The 22,656-nt window shown below is 37.6% G+C and overlaps 1 protein-coding gene across 1 annotated transcript in view; it reads left to right on the plus strand.

Annotated features, from left to right (window-relative positions):
- The window catches only part of Cog6 (conserved oligomeric Golgi complex subunit 6), a 71,969-nt gene extending 59,988 nt beyond the window's left edge, over nt 1-11,981 (plus strand). The window contains exons 9-10 of the mRNA XM_068229856.1: nt 98-259; nt 11,709-11,981. Of these exons, the coding sequence (XP_068085957.1) occupies nt 98-259; nt 11,709-11,942 (396 nt within the window). The 3' untranslated portion in view covers nt 11,943-11,981. The remainder of the gene's footprint in view (nt 1-97; nt 260-11,708) is intronic.
- The last annotated feature ends 10,675 nt before the right edge of the window (nt 11,982-22,656 follow it).

Below are 22,656 nucleotides of genomic sequence, written 5' to 3' on the forward strand. Positions count from 1 at the left end.
TGTTTCCGGGAACGAGAACTTCTTCGAATTAGGCGGGATTTTATATTAACCGATTTTGAATTATCGAGGTTCTACTAACTGGGATGTCTGTTTTCAGGCTCAGTCTGACGCCCAGCTGGACACGTTAGCCTCAGAACAAGCAAGCTCGCTGGTGGCCAACCTGAACCTTGGCGCTATCTACACAATACTCCAGGAACATGAAAGAGGATCCCTGTCCTCTGTACCTGGCATGGAGCCAGAGAATGTGAAGAAATTTGTGGTGAGTAAAACTTTTTGTTTTTCTGTTTTCAGTTTCGACTCAGTTAATTTATAAACGTATGGTGACAGTATTACACCTACAAAAAAAATTAAAATAGATTCTGTTTTGCTCGCAAAAGTTAGTTTTGGCAGACGGAAGAGCCTAACAGTTATAAAAATTAATAATAATAATAATAATAATAATAATAATAATAATAATAATAATAATGATGATGATAAAAATGTAAGTAAAACTCAACATTTCTGTTACTGTACCGTATTTATCGCAATATAAGTTGACTCTGAATCTGAGACAAAGCCCTAGTTTGAAGCTAGGGGTATTTAGAAAATTTATTGCACCATTTGTATGGGGTGTCACATGTTATACTGTATGGAGTAATAAATAAGTTACAAGATTGTGAGCAACTGCAAAATGACCTTGGCAGTGTTGTGAGATGGACAGCAGGCAATGGTATGATGACAAATGGAGTGAAAAGTTGATGCAAGTGTAATAGACTAGTATAACTTGGAAACAGTATTCTCTAACCCATGGATAAATAATGGAAATATTGACCTCGATTTATTATTATTATTATTATTATTATTATTATTATTATTATTATTATTATTATTATTATTATTATTATTATTATTATTATTATTATTATTATTATTATTTTTACTTGTGACACATGGCTGTGAAGTTGTTTGCGTCTATTAGTATTAATATTATTTGCGTAGTTATGTCCGGAGTTTATTTCGTATAATCACGATCGTATTTATTTGTGAGGTTATGTCATGAAATATCTGCTGTATATATATATATATATATATATATATATATATATATATATATATATATATATATATATATATATGAGTTTATTTAATGTAAGAACATATAATTAATAGTATATAATTTATTATTACCTGTATATATGATGTATAATCCAATACAACATTGTGCAACACACTGTGATAAGTTCAGAACAACATAATGTGCGACTGGTTTATGTAGAAAATTTTTTACATTGTAAATAGACTATTGGAGACTCTCCAAATTATGAGAAAACATGTGTTATATTCTTCTAGAAGCCTGGCCAGGCAACGCATATAAAGAGGCAGTCTTGGGAGTAGAGTAGAGTTGTTTTAATGAGACTTGTGTGGAAGTCCAATGTTTGTCAAGATGGCGGTTCATTAGTGAATGTATGTAAATAAATTGTAAATAAAACAGTGAACACAATTGACAGCACTTTGTGTGCATCTTTCTGGATACATCAGAGTCAGGTTGTGAGATTCACAAATAGGAAAAGTGATGGGGTAAAAGTTCCTTATGATTATCATTGGAAGATCTTCATTGGAATAATCACATTAATGGGATTGTAAATAAAGGTTGCAGATCTCTGCACATGGTTATGAGGGTATTTAGGAGTTGTAGTAAGGATGTAAATGAGAGGGCATATAAGTCGCTGGTAAGACCCTAACTAGACTATGGTTCACCAGGATTACGTGATTTGAGAACGGGAAGAAATGTAGAGAAAAGCAGCTCAGGTTGTTCTGTCTGGGTGATTTCCAACAAAAGAGTAGCGTTACGAATATGTTGCATGGGTTGGGCTGGGAAGACTTGGAGGAGAAAGGAGATGTAACAATTTGGGTGAAATTGAGAATACTAAATCGATAAATTGTAACTAGAATAAAATATAAATAACAAAATTGGACACCACTTGCAAAAGATTTACAGGAATAATTAACTCAGGCTGACAAGGCTCCAAACTTACCTGTTACTGTTTACCTCTGAAATTAAATTTGGGTAACATGCCAGGTTTTTCCTTACTTCACTGATAAAAGATTTAACACAAGTTTTACTGCATAAATTTACTTCCAAAACAAAATAACACATGACAAACACCAACAATAATCATCATGTAATGAGACCAACTTGTCTTTGCCCTTTCCAAAAGGCAAATATACAAACATCTACAAACCACCATTAAGTCATCTACCAGCAATTTAGATCGAATTAGTTTCACTATATACATTTTATATGACATACCTCTAGGTAACAGTCCCTCTGTACTACTTACTGCTACAGAAGAAAAAAAACCCTTATCTAGTAAAGATAAGTACGACGACTTTCTGTATGAATGGATACACCCTTCTATACGAAGACCATCCCTAACCTTATTTACACTCCTCTTCATCAGTGTCTTGAGTCATCCCAGCTTCCAGCACAGGTTAATGTGGTCCCTCACGTTTCTCCAACTTAAGTACTGCATACTCGGCCGACGATTTCCTCCAGCAAGAATTAGCTCTGAGCACAACAACACATCCACTCCAGAATGTGCATGCAATATACACCACCACCCCACTGTACATTATCTCATAGAGGAATAAAACAGAGTTTGACTAACAAATAAACACTTAGTGGTGTCTTTTACAGAAAGCCCACCCAAAACTTGTAAGCATCTGTAATTATAAAGTGCTCAATCTGTAATGGATACTGAAGAACAATAGCATAGGATCACCAGTGTTGAATGAGAATAAAATCAGAATCCTTGCTGCACATGCGTACACACTTATATATAGGCTTGCTACACATGGTTATAGCGACCCGAAAAGTTTACGAGTAGCAACGCCTTCGCAGGCACATCTTATCGCATCCCTCGGTCGACCCAACCTTGCTTGAAACAAAGCCCTCGTATTGGCTATCGAGTGGCTGATGTGATATAGAACATCCACTCATATACATCCACAGTGATCAATTCCAATCTTCAGCCTATACTTCCTGGCCGTACCCCGGGTTTCCAAGCCACTTCATTGCAACACTTTAAACTGACTTCAACCGTCTTTCCCAATATAGCCACAGTTTTCCATTTTGCACAGTCTTGAACAATCTACACTGCCATGCCATGTGCAGTCTCTTACATAAAGTAAAGTTACACCAGTATAAAGATACACAGATATAAAATTCCCTATGTTTTTACATTATAAATGAATTATATCATATGATTTTTACTACATTAATATTAAAAATTATTTTATGAAAATTGTCATATAGTCGAGATAGTCGTATACAAATATTTCTTAACCTAAAATTGGGGATCATACTCTTGTACAGTTACAATACCTCCCCTTGATTTTTGAAGATTAATTTACAATACATCTGAGCAAATCACAGTCAGTGAAGATTAATTTACAATTCATAGAACATCTGGACTTAAATACTTCACCTTAGATATCTTAAGATTATGAATATTGTATGTACCAATCATGTCACCTTTACTGTTCAACAGGTGATAAGCACACTTGCCAACTTTCTTACCTATAGTGTAAGGTCCCTCATACAATTTTAAAAACTTATGAATTTCCTTATTGTCAGCAGATGAAATGTATGGAACCCTTAGTAACACCTCCTCCCCTACTTCAAAACCATCTCCATGATGTCTCCCCTACTGCATCACCCTCCTATCAGCTGCTTTCTTAAATGCATTGATGTTCGTCAACTGGATGATCTCCCTCAGCGATACCTTCTCTGCAGAGGGCAAACCTACCATGGTTGCCAACCTTACACAAAAGCTCTCTTCCCATTCTTTCCCACACAACTTACACAGACTTTCATTCGGAACACACATATAGGTATTTCACATTCAAGATATCCCTCCTCCTCTGTAAACATTCAACAATCGCACATCTTCCACACATCATTGAAATCATTCATACTAATTTCAGGATCAGATATTCTACTCAGCATACGTTTGAATAGACTTTCTGTTCTCTCATACACATTGCCCCTCTCACTTTCTTAGAACTTTCTCCAAATACCAAAAAGGCTCTCCAACACAATTACTCCTCATAAAATCTTCAAACCCTGAATTGCCATAATATTCACAACCACTCTTATGATTCTTATTATGCACAAAATGTGACCTAACCTCCCTTTCACAAAAACTTTCACCCACAGCATCGACAGTTCTCATCCACTCATCCTTATTCAACATACCAGCTTCAATCACCTCAATCTCATTTACACAACTCTTCTCACATTTTCTTTCACTCACACTCTCTCTCTTCCTGAAATCATTACTATCACTGATCTCGAGATCCCCACAATTACTGCTAAGTTCCTCCACACTTACTACATCTTCCATATCTTTTATCGTAGTTCCCACTCGCACATCATTCATGCCATCAACACTGTTGTTCTCGACCCTGTTAACAGAAGTTTCATTAATCTCAAAATCATCACATCACTACTCTGACACATTATCGACGTAACATTAATCTCTTCACTTACACCAACCTCTACAACATAATATGTCTTCCTCAAAGACTCCTCCTCCACAAAATAATCTTCATCACCTTCACAACAAACTTCCTTTTCCGATTCTGCAATTTCCCAAAGAGCATCAATTAGCACAATGTTGTCACCATCAATTTTAGCACATAGTAGGTGCTCTGACAAATCCTCCTCCACTTCTTCACACCCTTTGCCCCAAAAATCTCTCAGATCATCAACTTCCCTCCCTACGTTAACATTTCTTTCTCCACACTATTACTCCAATCATTAGCTGCTATGCAATGCTTATCAATTAAATTACTTACCTTCTCCCCTACATTACTAATTTTATCACTTAATTCCTTCCGCTGATTAATAATTTTATTCCCTTGATCATTCAATTTGGCCAACTGTTTTAATACCAACTTCATGAAATTATTACCCCCCATATTACATTGATTAAGTTCACTACTTTCCCTTTCACCCCATGACAATTCCATTCACTTTTTCCGTAGACCTATTCACTCTGAAAATTATTCATCAAAATTTTGTGTGCTTCTGTCACAGCTGCTTTCCTGATCGTTAACCAACACGCTTCTTTATGCACTATTCTCCTTCTCAAATTCGTAACACCGGGCGAGTTGGCCATGCGGTTAGGGCCGCGTAGCTGTGAGCTTGCATCCGGGAGATAGTGGGTTCAAATCCCACTGTCGGCAGCCCTGAAGATGGTTTTTGGTGGTTTCCCATTTTCACACCAAGCAAATGCTGGGGCTGTACTTTAATTAAGGCCACAGCCGCTTCCTTCTAATTCCTAGCCCTTTCCTGTCCCATCACCGCCATCGTCAGTGCGATGTAAAGCCGCTTGCAAAAAAAAATTCGTAACATTACTATTACTCTCACTAGTATTCATACTCAAAACATAAAAACACCGATAAATTACTCTTAACACAAGTTCACTGAAACACTGGACCAAATGTGCCCATCAAGGTCATATAGCAAGTCTGGATATTGTTCTGCCTCACGTTGCAGTGCCAGTTGTAATCCTTTGGCGACCACCACACCCACTGTACATTATCTCATGGAAGAATAAAATCAGAATCCTCACCGGACATGCGTACACACTTACATATAGGCTTGCTACATGTGGTTATAGCGTCCCAAAAAGTTTACGGGTAGCAACGCCCTCACAGGCACATCTTAACGCACCACTCGGTCAACCCAACCTTGTTTGAAACGAAGCCCTCATATTGGCTATCGAGCAGCTGATGTGACATAGAACGTTCACTCATGTTCATCCACATTGATCATTTCCAGTCTTCAGCCTAAACTACCGGGCCGTACCCCGGGTTTCCAAGCCACTTTGTTGCAACACTTTCAACTGACTTCAACCAAATTTCCTGATATAGCCATCGTTTTCCATGTTGCACAATTCTTGAGCAATCTACACTGCCATGCCACGTGCAGACTCTTACGCAAATTAAAGTTACACCAATATGAAGATACACAGATACAAAATTCCCTACTACAAATTCTTCTTACAATATTATATTTTTACATTATAAATGAACAAAATTATGTGATTTTCACTACATTAATATTACAAATTGTTTTACGAAAATGGTCATTTATTAAATTCAACAATGATACAAATGTTTATTGAGATCCACCTATTCAATACATGTTGGATTCTTAACCCATTCACTGCCAAACCCGTATATATATGTTATTGAACACCGTGCCTCATCCGCCAAACCCATATATATATATATATATATATACACACACGTTGTGGTGCAGTGTGCACTTCTCTGATCTCACAAATGAACGCGGTATAGTATCATGCTTTGAGATTCCAGGGAAATACTCAAAGAAGTTCTGTACCGCAGATATACCACTCCATTTCTCATGTTCTGAAAGCGATCTGGTGCTATTTCAGCTTCGTTGGAGTGGAACATTTTTCCTGCTAACGTGTAGGCATCATGGCGCCTTGAAGTATACATTCATTTCTTGCTGATGAAGAAATTGTATGTTTCCTCATAAATAGTGAATCTGGAGAGCTATATTTTGATAATGAATATGGAGAATATCAAAGTGGTGATATTGAACTACAAGAAAGTGCGAGGCAAAGTAGTAATGATGAATCTCATGCGGAATTGTCACCTCTTCCTCAGATAAATTATTTTTTCCCCAAATGTAAATCATTTTCATAATACCAGTTCTTGGATCAACAATTTCAGATTATATTTCAGTAATAGAATCACCGAGCGGAGTAGCCGTGCGTTTTAACATGCTACGTCTATGGAGCCAAGCTCTGCACTCGGGAGGCGAGTGGGTTCGAACCCCTCCGTCAGCTGTCCAGAGAATTTTTGTGGTTTCCTTTCTGCACTCCCAAGCAAACGTCAAGACAGTTCCTATTCATAACCCACAGCCGATTCCTTCCACTTCCTTACCCAGTTTCATTCACCATCATTCATTTCATATTCATTATCTTCTCAACTGACGTTTGCATCGGGAAGGGCATCCGGCTGTAAAAATATGGTGTAAAATATAATCTCACTTCATGCCCGATCCCGGCTGCAGGGCTAAGGGGATGATATGCATTCCATTAATAGTATCAGTAATATGTATCTGTGAAAGTGCTTCTTCCTTAAAAAAACCTGGCCCAGAGGGCTCGCCTGGTCATCAAAACTTGGCAGTGAAAAGGTTAAAAATTAAAGTTTACATCTTGTCATTCTAATTTAATGGGACATGTTTCGCTCATTGTATGGGCATCATCAGCCGTAATCTCATGCCTAAAAGATAAAGATCAGGATCCTGATTACTCTAATCAAAGTGTTACATAGAGAAATATATGTTATAAAAATGAGGAAACTTGTTGTAAGTTCCTAAATGACAATTTACACAATTAAAACATGTTTAAAAATATGTACGAGAAAATTGAGTAATGTTGGTGCAATCTTACATTGAAAACCTTAAAACATTTTTAAAATAGCCAAACTGTATTTACGTGAACGATAAAGTCTTGAGTCTTGAGTCTTGGCCTTGAAGTAGAAGATCAAAATTTATGGAATCTGGTTAAAGGCAACCCAATTTGAAGTCATAGAATGGTTACAATGACCTTAAGTGGCTTAATTATTTAAAAAAGACATAAATTATTTTTGTAGAAAGTTTATAGTACTATCATAGAGTATACAGCTGTGTGACTGATGGAGTTATTGTTGTTGTTATTAGACGCTTATTTGTGAGGTGAGTCCACAGTCTTATTTTTGTTGAAAAATGATAAAAGGTTCACGGCTGAGTGTTGCCGTGTGTGTCTTAACTAGTTGAGGCGATTGTTTCTTCGTTGTGCTGATAGTCAAATGGGAACGCTCATGCTTGATGTTGGCTATAGCTTGAATGTTGAGAACGACTATTGATAGATGTGTGGTAAAGAATCTGTAATGAGAGGAAGGTAGAAAGACTTGAAGTTTAAAGAAAAGACAGCTATATTTGGCAGGAAATGCTGTGTATATATTTACTTACCCTCTCGAGTTTTGTGGTATGAACTAGTGTCAGAACGAGTGACACTTGCGTTTCTTGTATTGTATCTGTGTGCAGTCGAGGGGGGGCGGGGGGGAGGTGTGTGGTGCGCGAGAGGATGATCTGAGTTTTGAGTTTTGAACACAATTTTGATTTCATGCTTTTATAAGAGATAATACAGTTAATTCAATTAACAACAAATATTCTGGTCTGGCATCTACAGACATAAATATGCTGAGTGCAATTTTTCTTATGTGGGTCAAACCGGGAGAAGACTTTTAACTAGATATGCTGAGCACTACAAAACTAAACATAACAAATTCTCAGCAATGAGCAACCATGTGAAAGATTCAGGACACAGTTTCACTACGATTGAGCGCGATCTCATGACCGAGTTCGAAAACCTCTGCAATACAATACAAATCAAAACTTAAATGATCCAATAGATAATGCAAGCCCCCTTTATGAACAGATACTAACCCTATTCCATAAGTTAGATAATAAATTCTTAAAAGTTTTAAGACAAAAATAATAACAAATTTGCCCTGTTTACATATAATAATGGTAAAAATATATTGTATTACAAATTTATTCAAAAGACATAATTTAAGAATCGCCTTTAGGACTAACAACACAGACTTGAAATTATTTTATAACTCTCATAGCATTAATAATAATAATAATAATAATAATAATAATAATAATATATTCCAAAATTCGGGTGTTTACAAACTGAAATGTGCTAGTTGTTTAGAAGCTTATATTGGACAAACAGGAAGAAACTTCATTACAAGATATCAGGAACACACCAGAGCCAGATACTTGGTCATGAGTGAACACATGACAGACTCCAATCACATGTTTACAAACATAGACAATGACCTTAAAATACTGAAAACTGTAAATAAAGGCCATTTATTGAACATATTTGAAGAAATTTACATGTATCTAGACCAAAGGAACAATCCAACAAATAATATCAATGAGCTTTCTGGGAAGTATAACATTTTATATGAAGAACTAATAAAAGCGAGAGTTAGGAAGAAACGTCAGGCTCTAACATGTCACACGCTCGGTGACACTCAGATCGTTCATCCTAGGACCCCCCCCCCACTTACTTCCCCTCCACACTCCCCGCTCAGCGTAGGAACTACTAGTACTTGCTTTAAAACGGATACACACGTACCTCAGTAGAAGTGAGTCCTTCTCCGCACATCGGGGCCAATAATAAGCAGTGAGTAATACGATTATATTACATTATATTCATTTCATCTTCAATTTCTTGTTACTTACACTTAGTTTTTCATTTTATTTCAGACAAAATAATATCCATTACTACAAAGAACTTTGCCACTACGGCCCCGAGTTGACTTAAAATTCTGAAGCATTCAATATATATACTATCTAAGGAATGCATATCAAAGATTTAACAAATCTTTCATCAAGATATATAAATCAAGTGTGCTATTCACAACAATTGATCACTTAAGATTTTATAAAGCACAACTGTTATTTCCCAAGAATATTATCAAGAGTATAATGGACAATTCAACTGTTTTTAATGATCATATGACTTGCAATTTTAACAAAATTTTTAAGATCTTATTTTAAATGTCGTAACCATACATCACCGAGCTCAATAGCTGCAGTTGCTTAAATGCGGCCAGTATCCAGTATTCAGGAGATAGTAGGTTCGAACCCCACTGTCGGCAGCCCTGAAAATGGTTTTCCATGGTTTCCCATTTTCACACCAGGCAAATACTGGGGCTGTAACTTAATTAAGGCCATGGTCGCTTCCTTCCCATTCCTGGCCCTTCCCTGTCTCGTCATCGCCATAAGACCTATCTGTGTCGGTGCGACGTAAAGCAAAAAAAAAAAAAAAAAAGTAACCATACATCAATATTTTAATGTGTCTTTCCAATTTGACAATATATATTTTGTATTCTTATATCTTAATGTTAATTTATTATAGCTGATGATGTCCCTTAAGGGACGAAACATGTACTAAATATAATAAATTATATATTGTATTGAATAGGTGGACCACTTGGTTATAATATTTAAGTTTATCTTGAATATTCACTACTTGATTATAGTCAATACGGGATTAGTATTACTTGAAATGAAGCTGTTAAAGCTTGTTACATGTAAAGCATCCCACAAGCCATACCGTTTCAGAGATGCTGTTACCAAGGCACTGTGCCATCACAATTTGCCCTCTGTCAAATTCAGAGTGATCTGCCTCTTTTCCCATTCAGGCAGCAAGCCTGTAGACCTGACCTGTACATACCAGCATGTCACGTGTTACTCTCTCTCTGCTCCAGGCGCACTGCGTTCCTGAGTCGGCTTGATGGTAATACAATGGCTCAGTGTATTAAACAGTGGCATATACTGAGGGCTACCAAGGCTAGCAGTGAAGCCCAAACCTCAATTGAGAATGATGGAAGTCTAAAGCATCTGACACATTGCTACATTTACAAAACTTGAAAGCAGTGAGAAAAAACATCGCACGTATTTCTGAGAGCAAGGCATTGGAGACTGAAATTGCAGCCCAGACTCTCGCCTCTCTCCCCTCGATACGCCACGCGCGACTTGCTACTGTATATCGGTTTAGGAGCGGGGACCGGGGCGGATAGGTGTGGTAGGCTTTGGTCCGTCAGATCGCCACAGCTAACTATCAACCGTGCGTTACTCATCGTATACACTTCCTCACCTCATACTTCTGACTTAATTATATAGATAACAGAGTGTTGGTATTTCACTTCCATTTACTTCTACATCCTTGTAGGGAGACAGTGCAGGGCTGCTGTTACAGGAGCAATGTAGTTTTCTTTTTATTCGTAGATCTTGCTAAAATGAAATGCAATCTTTCAGGTTAAGTGTTCTCTTTTGTTGGTTGGAATCGAACCCGTGATCATGGATCGGATACCACCACTGATCTCCCGATTAAGCTAATTAACCAGTGAACGATGGGCACGGCCGCTGTAAAATTCAACATTTTTATTTAATAATAATAAGAATGGTGAATGGCATCTGTATAGGCTTGGAGGTGACCTAATGAGGATAAAATGACTGTCGAAGATGTCATAAATACCCAATCCCCAAGCCAGGGGAATTAACAGTATGAGGGGGTTGATTCTGAAAATTGAACTGGGGCCATCGGACCAAAGGCAAGCATTTTATCCATTTAGCCACAAAGCTGGACTTGAAATTGTTAAACCTTAGGCTACCATCTCCACTGATCAGGGGTTGAGCACTGGGCAGTAGCTTGTGAAGCAGCCTTGACAACACAGCAGGCTACTTGCGGTGGCTATTGAATGCATCTCAAAACGCTGAAGACTTGACGTTCACTAAACCAACCGTCGAAAAGGGGTAACCTAAGTCTAGTGGTAGCCCACGTCTTGATCCCAGCATATGCCACTGGTATTAAAGTATGAGACTCATACTGCACCTTCTTTCATGTACTCTTTGAAAACCTCCGATTGTTACGTTCAACTAATTAGAACTAATTGGAGGAGAACAACTGAGCGAACCTATCTTTATATGACAATAAAATTAGAGTTGACATAGGATGTAATATAATAATTATATAGGTTAGCTCTATCAAAGCAGTGTATGCTCCATATTGTTGAATTTTTTAAATGTGACATTATTTATGCATTAATTCTTGTTCCAGACAAAATTAGACAGCTTCTTACTGATGCCCGATGTGCTGCTTCTGCCACAAATAAATCTCATCACCAACGGATCTCAGCGTTCCTTGGCACAGCGACGAGCCTTCGAAGTTATCGGTGCAATTTACAAACAACTATATGAAGCTGTCCATGAACCTTCTAATAACTATCAGAACCCAGGCGAGTTGATGAAACGAACACCAGATGACATCACACAGTTGCTTGGTGGGTTATAGAAGTTGTTTATGTCTGTAAATAGGGAAATAAAAATCTGAACATACTGTACATTGAATGTCTTCCTCTTCTGCCCTTATAAGACCAGCTGGTAGTACAGTTGAACCTCATATAATGAAGTTCTTTATAACGTTTAACCCAGATTAATAATTTTTTGTTTTGTCCTGGCAAATTTCTTATCCTTATAACGTTTGTTGTTATTCATTATAGTGATGAATCAATTTCAGGAGAGCATATTGTAACATTGTGTATGTTGACCTTAAATGGTTCTTGGAGAACAGTAAGGTGGTCACTGCTAATGACTCGAAGATAAGGAATTACAGAACCTTCAAACATAGTCAGTCTGCAGTTATTTTCGAGAGTATGAATGTAAAATAAGTATTGCGTCTGTTCTACGCAAGTCGTTACGTTTGAAAACAAAATTAGCAGAAATTTAAAAAAAAGAATTTTTTAAAAATATATACAGTAGAAGTCTGTTATAGCGAGAATTCATAACTGCGAAAAAATTACTCGCTATAAAGGATTGTCGTTATATCCGATTTTGTCTAAAAGTCAGAAAACCCTTCATGCACTTTGAAATCGGTATGCAACAGCAATCAGTTTGTTCAAAACTTGCGTTTCCGCAGATGATATCCACACTACGGCTTACTTGTTTGTTATTTTTCGTAATCCGATACTACCTGGAAGTGTATGTTTAATTTCATCTAAAAAAATTATAGTACCGTATTTCTCCGAATCCAAGATGAACCCCACTTTTTCCTTCAAAAAATTTAAATCAGGCTCAAAAAGAAGTTTGTAAAATAACAAAATCATATGAATGCCTTGTTGTACAGTAGGCCTACGCATTTTTAGATGCCGAACATTGACTTTCGTCATGCCGTATTTCTTTTTTTTGCGGCTGCACAATTGTTCTTTATTTCCGCGGGTTTAAGGACCATTAACTTAACATTGGCATCATAATACCGAAGAGAACTCGTTGAAAATTTTCCGGCAATATCTATGCCATGCGCCTCTATAATACCATGATCCATCAGAAAAATATTCTTGCTGTCTATAAAACTGTTACTTTTACGCAGCGTCAGATCTAACCGGCTACCGCTACACGCCCGTCTCGCTTGTCGGGTGATGTAGATGTTGATTCCCATAGGGAACCTAAAATATTTGTCCTGAATGAGTAAATTTATAATACCAATATAATATAATACCAATATAATGGTCATTCATATCCACAAATTCAGCGGCTAACGATGTATATGCCTAATTGCGAACGTTGAAAGTCAACGAATGAGTTTATTGCGCCACGGTATGGCCATTCCGCCCTTGCGTTTTTCGTGCACATACCTCACAATTTCATCTTCGACTTCTTTAAAGCGTCCGTGTTACGGACCACTGAATGCATTTTTTGTACAGTACGCAGCTTTTTTTTAGCTTTTTGTCTTCACGCTAACGCCAAATATTGACTTTAGTTAGGCCTATGCCGTATTTTCTTGCGGCTGCACAATTATTCTACATTTCCGAGTGTTTAAGAAACATTAACTTAAAATTAGCATCATAATATCGACTAGAACCCGTTGAGAATTTGCCGGCAATACCTTTTCCACGTATCTTTACAATACGACTATCCATCACGAAAATATTCCTGCTGACTATAAACCTTAATTTTACTAAGCGTCAAGTACAATAGACGCGTTATGACTCTGCCACTGAGTAGCCATGGCTTTTCTAAGAATTCGAAGGGTCGCATGTTTTGATACCATTCTGCAGATTTGAGAAACACACAGGCACTGTACAACCGGTTGTCGCGGCTAGCGAGTGTAGTAAAGAGGCGGTCGTTTATTGTCAACGAGTTCTGTGCGTGTGTGAAAAGCAGCAGCGTGTTAACTGCGGTAGTTGCCAGTGGGATCCATGTTAGGCTACGAATGCAACAACCCTTGAGTTTTCGCATGAGATTTTGAGAAAAGAAAGTCTTGGATTCGGAGAAATACGGCATCACTCCACTCCACTCATTTGCAAATAAAGAGATTTTGATTTGATTTTGATTTCTGTGGCAAACATCTCAGCTTTCTTCTTCAAACAGCGTCACCTAACCTAACCGTATATGTAGCCTATCATGAAAACATTTGAAACACATGTAAATAGCCGTAACTAGACACGAGAGGATATGAAATGTCCTCTGAAATCAGTGATGTACTCTGTCATATCTTGAGGTGTATCACATTCTTACTTAATTTCCGTATATAACATTAAAATTAAGATATCGTTTACTTCAGTCTTTATTTTTAACGAGTTAACACCTGCTATCGGCCACGTTATTTACGCATTTATTACGAAAACATGTTATCCTCTTTCATTTCGAATTTTCTTTAGAGAACAGCAGTCGATGGGTATTACTAATCAACTCCAACATCGCCTTTGAATGTCAACGAGAGAGCTCACAAATGCACAAAGTGAGAAAACTATACCGTACCGAAGATGATCGGTTGCATTTTGTTGCAAACGTTTCCGTTTTCATATTCAAACAGCGTCACATATCCTAACTTAACCATACTATACGTATGATGAAAACACACCACACTTCAAGCGCCAGTAAAGAAATTATACCTTTCTCGCTATAAATTTTCATAATAACCTTTCCGTAATTTAACCAGACGCGACAAAATATAAACTAACCTCTGAAATCAATTAAGCACTCTGCCATATCTCTAGGTGTATCCCATTCTTACTTAATTGCAGTATCACAGTTAAAATGAAATAATAAATATGGTAGTTCAACCTATTCAATACAAGTAAATAAGAGATGTAGAGATTACATTCTTATTTAATTAAAAGTGGAAATGGTACCGGTTTCGACCCCAGTCTGGGTCATCATTGAGGCCCTTCGAAAGAATTAAGTTTTCATCATCACTCAGAGTTGTTTTAGATAAATTGACTATAGGAGGATGGAATTGTTCAATGGTTTTGGAGGGTGTGATAATTTTCTTAAACTGCTAATTATGTGAGGAATTGTTCTTAAGAATGTTGAGTTTTTTCTCAAGGGTTTGTTGTTGAATTGACAATTCATGAAATAATTTATTGTCAACTTGAGCTAGGAAGAGGTTCCATTGAGCACTCGGGAGAAGATTAGCAATTTCTAGATGTGTTTCATATAATCTGTTGTTTAAATACGATTTTTTCTTGTGTAAGAAACGAATTTCGTTTTTTAACCAAATTTTGTTGGTTATTCTTTGGGTTTTTAATATATGAGGAGGAGAATCAGTTTTCCTGATGCAACATTGAAGAAATTTGGGGGTAAGATTATAGGAAATGCATTGTTTTAGGAAGTCTATATCTTTTCCTAATTTAGCGATCTTGATCTTAAGGCCCATGTAAGAGAGAGCTTTTTGTTTAGCTTGGTTAGCTTGTGCATTTAAAGATAAAAATTTCATTGTTCCATATTGAAAAGTATCATAGTTAAAATGAAATAATAAATATGGTAGTTCAACCTATTCAATACAAGTAAATAAGAGATGTAGAGATTACATTCTTATTTAATTAAAAGTGAAAATAGTACCGGTTTCGCCCCCAGTCTGGGTCATCATTGAGGCCCTTCGAAAGAATTAAGTTTTCATCATCACTCAGAGTTGTGCCCATCTTATCTAGTTTTCTTTTTATTTCAAATCTAATTTTGTCTTGTTTTTCCAAAGGCATTTTGTTTGTTGTAGCTTCTGATTCTTTAATCATGTTAGTCATTATGTTTATTTTATTCATGTTAGGCCATTTTTGTTGTAATATGATGTCTTTAAGTTGAGTTAGGACCTCAGGCAAGTTCTCTGTCTGGCAAAAAATGCTCCTTTGAGATTAACCTATGAGGTCACAAATCCTAAGTCAACTCAGAGATTTCAAAGGCCATGGCCCTCTCTTACACTTAGCCACATAATATCTAAAATAAACTTCAGAAAACAGAATAATGAAATATTAAAATAAAAATCCTAACCTCATTCATACTGGCATTCACACCAGGGGGTTATACCTTATAATCCCAAATACCACCCTACACCAAATAAGACCCACACCCTAAATTTGAGACGGCAAAATATGGAAAAAAAATCAAAAATCAAATAACTTACATACCTATTTAATTTTCTTCAAATATACCACAAATATATATTCAAACAGCTCACAATTAATAAAATCATCACAATAATCGTAAATAAAATCAGTCCAATACTCAGATCATTCACAATTCACCGCTGGCATCTTTCCACAAATAGTCGTCCTCACTGCCGTCCACTGAATTGGAAATCCCACATTTCTTAAAGCATTTGAACACTAGATCATTGGGAATGCGTGCCCATGCGGTCTTGATCCAGCTGCATATTAGTCCCATTTCAGACCTCTTCACTTGTCCGGTTGGTGTAAACGCGTGATCACCATCAGACATCCATTCGGTGTATAACTGTTTTATTGCAGTCTTGAAAGGCCGGTTCATGCACACATCCAACGGCTGTAGAATGGAAGTGAGTCCTCCGGGAATTATCGCAAGACCGGTTTTTCCTTTCCTTGTCATAACTTTTATGGTGTCAGTTGTATGTCCTCGGTAACTGTCCAACACAAGCATGTTTAGTTTTTGTAACAAAGCTCCCAGGCGACGCTGCCAAACGCACTTCACTCAGTCCTCAACTAATGCACTGTCCATCCAGCCGAACTCATGTATTCTAAAAAAAACACTGGACGGCAAGTTTCCTTTCGGAAGTGTTTTTCTTATAATACTTTTTTTCTTTGCAAGTTGCTTTACGTTGCACGGACACAGATAGGTCTTATAGCGACGATGGGACAGGGAAGGGCTAGGAATGGGAAGGAAGTGTCTGTGGCCTTAATTAAGGTACAGCCCCAGCATTTGCCTGGTGTGAAAATGGGAAACCATGGAAAACCATCTTCAGGGCTGCAGATAGTGGGGTTCGAACCCACTATCTCCTGAATACTGGATACTGGCCGCCCTTAAGCGACTGCAGCTATCCAGCTCGGTCTCTTATAATACCAATATAAATGGTCCGTTATTGGACATTATAAATTTTCCAGCTAACTCATTCTTGATTGCCAGCGTTTTGCCCCCGTGTGCCAGGCTGGGCTCATCAGTTGGTACCTAGCACACCTACCAAGCCACATGGCTAGTGCATACCGTGGAGGCCACTGCGTAGGCTAATTGTAGCCACCAGCAGTGCCACTGCACTGTGAGAGACTTTGTCTCACTACCAAAAATTGATGCCTGCTTGGCCATCAGATGATATAGATGTTGATTCCCATAGGGAATCAGACATATTTGTTCTGAATGAGTAAATTTATAATACCAATATAAATGGTCCGTTATTGGACAAGCAGGCATCAATTTTTGGTAGTGAGACAAAGTCTCTCATAGTGCATTGGCACTGCCGGTGGCTACAATTAGCCTATGCAGTGGCCTCCACAGTATGCACTAGCCATGCGTCTTGGTAGGTGTGCTAGGTACCGACTGATGAGCCCAGCCTAACACATGGGGGTGAAACGCTGGCAGCCAGGAATGAGTTAGCTGGAAAATTTATAATGTCCAATAACGGACCATTTATATTATTATTAACTTACTCATTTGGAACAAATATTTCTGATTCCCTATGGGAATCAACATCTATATCATCAAGCGTTTTCTTTTCAGAACCACATATGGAGGGAGTTTGGTCCCATCGGCTACTACGCACAACATTATCGTACATTATTGCTTTTGATTTCAACCTGTTCTGATGGTTACACTTTTAGAACCCTTCGTATCCACTGTATTTTCCAACGGCATTTCAAAATAGCCTGGTGTCTGGTCAGCATTCCCCATTTGCGACAGCAAATAAGAATTTTGCTTCCTCAAATGAATAATGTGACGCTGAGAGGCTGTTAATTTTTCTTCAAGAGCCCCAGGGAGACTTTGTGAAATAGATGTACGTCTCCGAATGCGCAATCCCTTTCTCCGATAAAAGTTTCAGATCCATTTGCGGCTTGCAGTAAAACCCTGTGTTTTGAGTTCTTTTGAGATCTTTAGTGCTTTCAATTGGCATATTTCACTAGAAACACCATATCCTAACTCACGTTTTTCTATCACAAATTTGTGGATTCGTTCTTCAATTTTTGAGACAGCACTTTTACGGTACAGGTACGGAACTCTAATGTGAGCAAGGTAGACTTTCGTAACCAACAGTCTTGACTCTCGCAAAGTACGATATCCTGCGAGATCAACTATTCGCGCACCCAGCATGCCAGCAACACTTGTGAAACAACTGTCGATCGAGCATCCACAGCAGCGGCTTTCATATTTACCCATATTCCTTGATGTACCTTATTTCATTACCTTACAATTCGCGTTTACATGCCACTGTAACTGTATTGAGAAAAATTGATCTTGTTTTCTAGAACGCAACTAAAACACAATAAGACCTGAATACCTGTTTACATGTGGTATATTGAGTACGGTAACTGTATTCAAATCTGTTTCAATACTCCATGTAAACATAGTAAATATTTACGAGAGCGAACGGCTTGAATACGACCCCCACCCAAGTTTTAGAACCAATAATTTGGGGGAAAAAGTGTGGGTGGTATTCGGGATTATATGGTACATTTGTTAGGTAATCTCAGCAAGACCGCTTGAAAGAAGTTAAAGAGGTGCAATTCCTAACACTGACTGGGAAGGAATTCCATATCCTTGCACCGGACACTTGAAGGGAGCGGTTATATGATGATGAGCGGTGCACAGGAATTGAGAGTGTAGTAGTCAATCGTGTGTTATGTTCATGAGAGGAGGGGTGAAAATTAAACTTTGATGATAAATACTGGGGTTTAAATGCATTCGACAGATGAAATACAAGAGTTGCAATGTGAAGGTATCGTAGTTTATCGATTTTTAATCAAGAGAGTATTTCATAATAGGGGAGATATGAGTTGAAAATTTAATTGAAAATATAAACCTAATGCATGAGTTCATTGCCCTCTGTAAGTTCAATGTTTGTTCCATGGTGGCATCTATCATTATAATATCACAATAATTAAGTATTGGAAATATGAGGGTCTGAATAAGTTTAATTTTCATGCTTGGTGGAAAAAGTGATTGGCGAGTCTTGAGAGGGTGAATTTTCCTACAGATGCTTGTTATGTGCTCACTCCAGTCTAATGTGTCATTATATTTTTGTGTTATAGTTAAATTAGGTATGTTAGTACATATTTGTGATTTTATATTTTTAGCCTCTTTGCATATTACCTCGACAGACCTTCAGTTATGATACAGGTAGTGTGAGGTAAGAAGATAAACATGGTAAGAGGGAAGATACAAACATATAAGGATGATTACAGGTGGCAGAAGACTAGAAACATGAGGAAAACACAGGAGGAATGAATACTCATCGAGATGGCCCTGCGATGAGCGTTGATGCGCACCCTGATGAAGCTAGGAAGCAGAAGCAAGTTCGTCAAGGGCAAGAAGAGATGGGTGGAGAAGAACTGGTATTGATAAGGAGAGAGCCTGTCTACGAAGGTCGATCAAATGTAAACAGGAATTTTGTTCCTGAACATCAACTCTTGGTAGGTCTGGCCCCGCGCTTCTGTTATGCTTAGACGGGACCGTTAGGAGTGGGGAGAGCGTGCTATTAGATATTTCCTGCCGTTTCGTCAGTAACACGATGTCGGAGCAACAGGTGCACCCCTCGACTGCGCAACACACATCTATAAAATTTCTTACTCGTGAAGGAGTTACAGCGGCGGAAATTTGCCAGAGGTTGACTGCACAGTTCGGTGATCAAACATTGTCAAGAATGGGTGTATTTGCCTGGCATAAAAAGTTCAAGGAAGGACGAGAACGTGTGGAAAATCAGCAACACGATCGCCGTCCTCGGACCAGCATTCCCGACGAAAACATTCGTGCGGTTAAAGACATTACTGACGACAGTCGATGTGCATGAGCGACGCACAATCAATGCTGCTTACTACGGCGAGCTGTTGAACAATGCGAGGGTTGCATATCGCCGCAAAAGACAAGACCAACTACGACAATGCACGGCCCCATACTGCAGCTCTAACTGTCTCCAACTGACAGGAAATGCTGGACTACACTTGATCATCCTCTTTACAGCCCGGACTTTTCACCCTGCGATTTCCGTTTGTTCGGACCGCTTAAAGAAGCTCTAGGAGGGCAACGATTTGAAGATGACGAGAGCGTGGAAGACTTCGTGACACGACCCTGTTCTTTTTCTGATGAGGGCATCAAAAAGCTGTCCATATGCTGGGGCAAGTGCATTTCCAAAGCAGGAAACTATATGGAAAAATAAATTGTAATTGCCTTGTATTTGTCAATAAATGAATTTAAACAAAATAAAATCCCATTTATATTTGATCCCCCCTCGTACTTGAAAACAGCAGTGTATGGAGATTGTCCTTGCTCCCTGTTCACACACTGACCTGCCGTTATGGCTAGTCCACAACTAGAGGACTCGTGCTGCTCCACAGCAATAAACAGGTCAGATAACTCGTCTTGGTATGCCTGGCATAGTCATGTTGTTGCGCCTGACCTTTTCAGCGGTTTTATGAACACTTAATATGAAGCCGCAGTTCATAGTCAGAATTCAATCCATTCTGACGTCATCATGCCGTCTGTTTGGTAAAAATCTATCCATATATTTGCTTTTTTTTATCGTAAAGTTCTTGTTGTGTCGTGAAAGGCAACGGTATTTTTAATCGCAGTTCTTTTGTCTTGTGAGCTCATAGGTTAGTCTCAAAGGAGTGTTTTTGACAGGCAGGGAACTTTTTTAAGATACATGGCCTTTACTCCTAGTGTAGCCAGGTCATCTTTCGATGGGTGTTTCCAGATAAAGGTGTGTGTCATGATGGGGTCCGTTTGTATGTAGACTATTTTCTCCTAGCAGCATGTAAGTTATTAAGAATGCTCTGCCATCTGTTGAATACATTTGGAAGCTGGGAAAGGTTAGAGAATCAAAGAGTATGTAGCCAGAATAATATTCTTCCATGATCAGAGGAAGTTTATACTCTCTGGCTTGACAGGTAGTGATCAAACGTGCAGTGTCTTAACTAAGGATGAAAAATCACATAAATCAGAATGCTAATGAAAGTGTTCGTCACTGAGCAACCTGCTAAAGACAAGATGTATTGCGAGGTAGGGTAGGCCTTCGCCTGCAGTTATTGAAGTGATCATGTAATGATTTGATTTTAGTATTACTCAAAGTTGGCTGAACTTGGAGATCTATCACCCGCAGGTAATTCCGGGGAGAATAAAACAAAAATGTAGCAGATCAGTACAGTAAAATGGACGGACAGATTTAGTAAACTATTTAAGTATCTAGATGTTAATGAAAACATTTCTCCACATTATGTCCACACCAGAAAATCTGCTTCTGAGTTTACGATGCATAGGGTCAGAAAGAGGGAAACAGACACAAAGTGTGGCAAAGAAAAATATTGGAAAGGCGTTTAGAATTAAGTTTGGAGAGAACATTTATGTCAGAACTTTCAATTGATGATGCTTTCAAAACTTTCTTGAGAATGTCCCTCACATGACTTTCAGTTCTTGTTGACAGTAATTGGGCCTGAAAATATAAGAAATTGTACAGATTATCGGAAAGCTGGCTCCACTAATGACAGGCTGTTTTTCTTTTTTTGTAGCAAGATTCCTAGCAACTGATAACTTGGGTTATTTCACTTATATATTTGTCTAGAGCAGGGCTAGTGTGTCAGTTAAGGTCTTGCTTATTACTGTTTACTGTCTTGTCTGCCACCGGTCATTTTTGTTTTAAATCATCATGAAACCCCCTCATTTGACTTAATTTAGGTATTAGATTGTATTACATACAAATCCATTCGACTGTGTATTTCATGATTTTATTTTGCAAACATCACTGAATTACACTTCAAAAAAAAAAAACAGATAAATTTTAAAAATAAGATATATTTTTGCTTTAATCTGATGAAATATGTAAAAAATGTGACCATAGTATTAATTGTGACATGCCTCATTATTAAAGCGTAATCTTAAAATATGCTCTGTTGCTAGGATTTTTTACCTATTTATTTCATGTTAGAAACATTAAAATATGTTAGAGTATCAAAGAAACAATTTCAGTCCTTGGAACAAATACAACAATGAAAAACATTTAAAAAAATACAATACATGTCTTAATAAAAATTATATACAGAATAATCAGTATACATTGTTTTTGAAAATGTATTGTCTACTAAATTCCAAACTTTCTATAAAACTACAGTACAACTTAACAAAAAAGATGCGAATTTGAAAAATGTTCAAAAAATCAAAAAAATTGCATTCAGCTTGAAGCAATTCAGACTACCTTTTGTTATGTTTGCAACCAAAATACAAAAAAAAATTAACACATAAACAGCTTAACACATGTTAAAATCAAATAAATCACACCAATATATGGAACTATGAGCATTTCAGAAATAAATACAGCTTGGTTGTGTTAGTATAGGTAACACAAAAGAAATATTAAATTCTGAAAAGAATTTTTTGAAAAAAAATTGATTTTCAATGACACAAATATCTCACATATTTTGTCTGACTTCTTCACTGTTAAACCTGGAGGGAGGAACATTGAATTCTGAATAAGTTGATATCTGTGATTTGTGTGCTGCAATTCACACTGTACACGTAACTGTTACCGATGTCAGGTTCTTCACAATCCAATGCACGGTGTA

Source organism: Anabrus simplex, chromosome 1, assembly GCF_040414725.1.
Source record: "Anabrus simplex isolate iqAnaSimp1 chromosome 1, ASM4041472v1, whole genome shotgun sequence".
In the NCBI taxonomy this organism is placed as follows: domain Eukaryota; kingdom Metazoa; phylum Arthropoda; class Insecta; order Orthoptera; family Tettigoniidae; genus Anabrus; species Anabrus simplex.